This window comes from Atta colombica, unplaced genomic scaffold, assembly GCF_001594045.1.
Source record: "Atta colombica isolate Treedump-2 unplaced genomic scaffold, Acol1.0 scaffold179, whole genome shotgun sequence".
Taxonomy (NCBI): domain Eukaryota; kingdom Metazoa; phylum Arthropoda; class Insecta; order Hymenoptera; family Formicidae; genus Atta; species Atta colombica.
In genome coordinates this window covers 1-3,313 of record NW_017259270.1, presented here as the reverse complement: position 1 = coordinate 3,313, position 3,313 = coordinate 1, and the positions used below count along the sequence as shown (strand labels likewise).

The window sequence follows — 3,313 nt, the reverse complement described above, 5'->3', positions numbered from 1 at the left end:
AGTATTTTACGATTCCAATCCTCTCTGTTGTGCGTGCATACATGCGTGCGTGTATGCGTGGATAGTTGTAAAATGTGGATGTGTATGCGCGCGCGCACACACATTAGCAGCAGAGAGGATTGGAGTCATTAAACAAACAGAAGTAACGAATTGTAGGACCCTTATCTCTACTGAGAGATAGACAGATAGACATACGCGCGCACGCACGCACGCACACACACACACCACACACACACACACGCACGCACGCACATCAATATCAAATGCCCTAATAAAAATTTTTCTCAGAATTTTTTATATAATTTTTTAGAATTTTTCTATAATTTTTTAAGTTTGTGACATTTTATACGAATTGGAACATTTCTCAAAAAATCTACATCTTTTCTCAGAATTTTTTATATATGTTAATTATGAAATATTTAAATGAAATATATAAAATTTTTAATATTTTTTATAAGTATAATTTTTGATAAAATGTTATAAAATCTAAAAAATTTAAAAATACTTTTTAAAAATTAGGGATGAGAAATTTCAGAATATTACAGAATTCACTTGTATGAAAAATTCTGAGCGAAGATAAATAAATTTTCTGAATATTTCTGAGTATTTCTGAAAAATGTTGCAATTCGTACAAAAATTATAAGAAAAATTTTCACCAGGGAATACTCTATCTAGACTTTAGCACCTAGTATAGCAAAAGAAAAATTGCGTAAACGTAAATACAATACATACAATACAATAACATACATACATATAATTATAGCCTATGTTTAGTTTACATTGAGATATACATGTATGTGTTATATAAAGTATCTCATTATATGTCCCGGATCGATTGATATTTCGAAAAGTATACTTTTGAGAAAAATGTTTCAGACAAATTTTGCAATATATAAAGTGTATTTAATGATGTTAACAGTTTAACCTTGAGTAGCATCGCCAATATCAAGTCACGTCGATTTTTTTAAGGAACATCCTTTTTATTTCAGAATTCTAATAGCTGGTGTCAAGAGTCTTACAAAACATTATAATAAATTTATTTTTCATTACGTTTTAAATTATAAGACTTGAAAGTTACAGTACTGCTGCCATTAACAAAATGTCTGACTGACGATTAAAATCTCTTTTGAATATTGTTCAGGATCATATCCTGGATAACATTTGTCATTATCAAAGCCAATAGAGATTATTCCTCTTATTTTTGCATTAAACATTTTTAAATAAAAAGTATAATCTCCAATGATTTCGATCTTGACAAATGATAATGCAGGAATCTATCCTTTAGAAAGTAGATAAATTATATCAGGTTATATCATCGATGAGATACTATTAAAGACTGTTAATCCTGAGCAAATTTTCGACGTATAAAAAGAATCCCAAGAGATAATTGAAGAACGCTGACATTATCGACAACTATAAAAATATATTATTATTAACATAAATATTTGACTCACACATTATTAAATTTATGATTTTTTAATGCATAAATGTTCCATAAATAAATATGCATAGTTATAAAGCTATAATATTCTATATATTGCAGAAAAATTATAATTTTTTTCCCTGCGATCGTCTCTGTTGAAAATCAAATTTTGATGACAATATTGAAATTACAATTTTAAAGAAAAATAGGATATTATTGAGTTATAAATGCATAATTACGTCTACTAAACTAATAAATCATAAAATTAGTACAATATTATCAGTTTTTCTCTTAATTACTTTAATATTCACTTTAATATTCAAGAACGAACTTCCATGAGTGCGTTCCAAAACTTGATTCAGTCAACTCCGAGTATCCTTTATTCAATATTTAATGACAAGGATAAAACAATATTCGATTTGACAGAATTTTGGAACGCAACCTATAAGGATGTCAGTCTTTAATAGTATTTTCGTAATAGTAATTCGTTAGTGGTTATATTTACCAATCCATATCCATCCATATGGATATCCATATTCTGAATTGACGGTACTGTGTTCTAAAATTCATTGCCAATGTTAAAGATTTATACAGCGGAGAGCACAGACTCTTGCATTACGCATAACACGTAATGCATAAGAAATTCAACCAATCAGAGTTCTTTATTTCATGGAAAGAAAGGAAACGAAGGAATGGAAAGGAACTTTGATTGGTACATTTTCTTATGCATTACGTGTTATTATGCAAAAGTCTGTGCTTCTCGCTATCTCTAAAATTCTATAGTATGCGTAACGTAAATTATAGCATGTTAATCCGCTAACATCATTGTAAGCGGATATTGAATACAGGCAGTATAGTATAGTATACGTAACGTAAACTGTAGATTGTCAGCGCTGGCAGTGAATTTGAAACACAGCCACACATGTGTAGACATGGCATACTGATTTATTGTTGTACCAATCAGCTACTGCAATAAATGAATACATCAGAATACATTACTGTATATACATTTTTGTTACAATTGACTCTAAACGTGAAGAATATTTTTGCAATATCAATAGCGATAATTAGCAATTATATTATATTTTATATTATTTTAACACTTAGCATTTAGAAATATGATAATTTTAATTTAATGTATAAATTAGAATTTTGCCTGTTAAATAACTGATGTAATATGTCATTATTTCATTTAGATACGGTGCTTTGCAGAAAAATTATATTCTTCGAGCGTTAGTGCTACAGTCGCACATGCTACTTTTAGACAATTGATGACGTCAGGATCTGTTACAGGTGATGATACATTTTCTATGTCTTCGATGCAATTACTGATGATTTTTTATTCATTTTTCACACAAACATTGCTGTCAAATATTAAATATTTTCTATCTATAATACACAGTGATATTTTTCTTTTTAGCATATCAATTTGAAATGTACATAAAAGAATCCTTTTAGATTTTAAATTATTAATTAATATTTATATCATTATTGAGATATTTAATGTTTATATCATCATTCTCTTTCTAAATTGTAAATAAATCTCTAATCCTGCAATTTTAGTATCTACAAACATTAAAGAAACATCCAGTACATGAATAAACATGGATGAGGTCATTACAAAAGAAGTATGTATTATTATGATTAAGATGTTTTTATTTTATTTATCAAATACTATTAATTTATCAGAATTTTTTAAGATTATATTTATTTTGTATATAAAAGGTTGGAGATAATGGCATAATAGTTTTAAATCGACCTAAAGAGTTGAATTCTATAAATTTGTCCATGATTCAAAAAATAGATTCTATCCTCAAACAATGGGAATCTTCAAAGAAGCTGGTAATAATAGAAGGTGAGAAAGTGTTTTGCGTGGGTGGTGATGTCAAA

At 28.0% G+C, this 3,313-nt stretch overlaps 1 protein-coding gene and 1 long non-coding RNA gene across 2 annotated transcripts in view; both read left to right on the top strand.

Moving 5' to 3' along the window:
* Positions 1-1,158, top strand: part of LOC108686382 (3-hydroxyisobutyryl-CoA hydrolase, mitochondrial-like) — an 11,353-nt gene extending 10,195 nt beyond the window's left edge. Inside the window, exon 6 of the mRNA XM_018191662.1 lies at positions 1,142-1,158. Within this exon, the coding sequence (XP_018047151.1) occupies positions 1,142-1,158 (17 nt within the window). The remainder of the gene's footprint in view (positions 1-1,141) is intronic.
* Positions 1,159-2,591: 1,433 nt separating this feature from the next.
* Positions 2,592-3,302, top strand: LOC108686393. Its single transcript, XR_001931702.1, has 3 exons — positions 2,592-2,716; positions 2,987-3,051; positions 3,228-3,302. It is a non-coding gene; the product is annotated as an uncharacterized LOC108686393 (long non-coding RNA).
* The last annotated feature ends 11 nt before the right edge of the window (positions 3,303-3,313 follow it).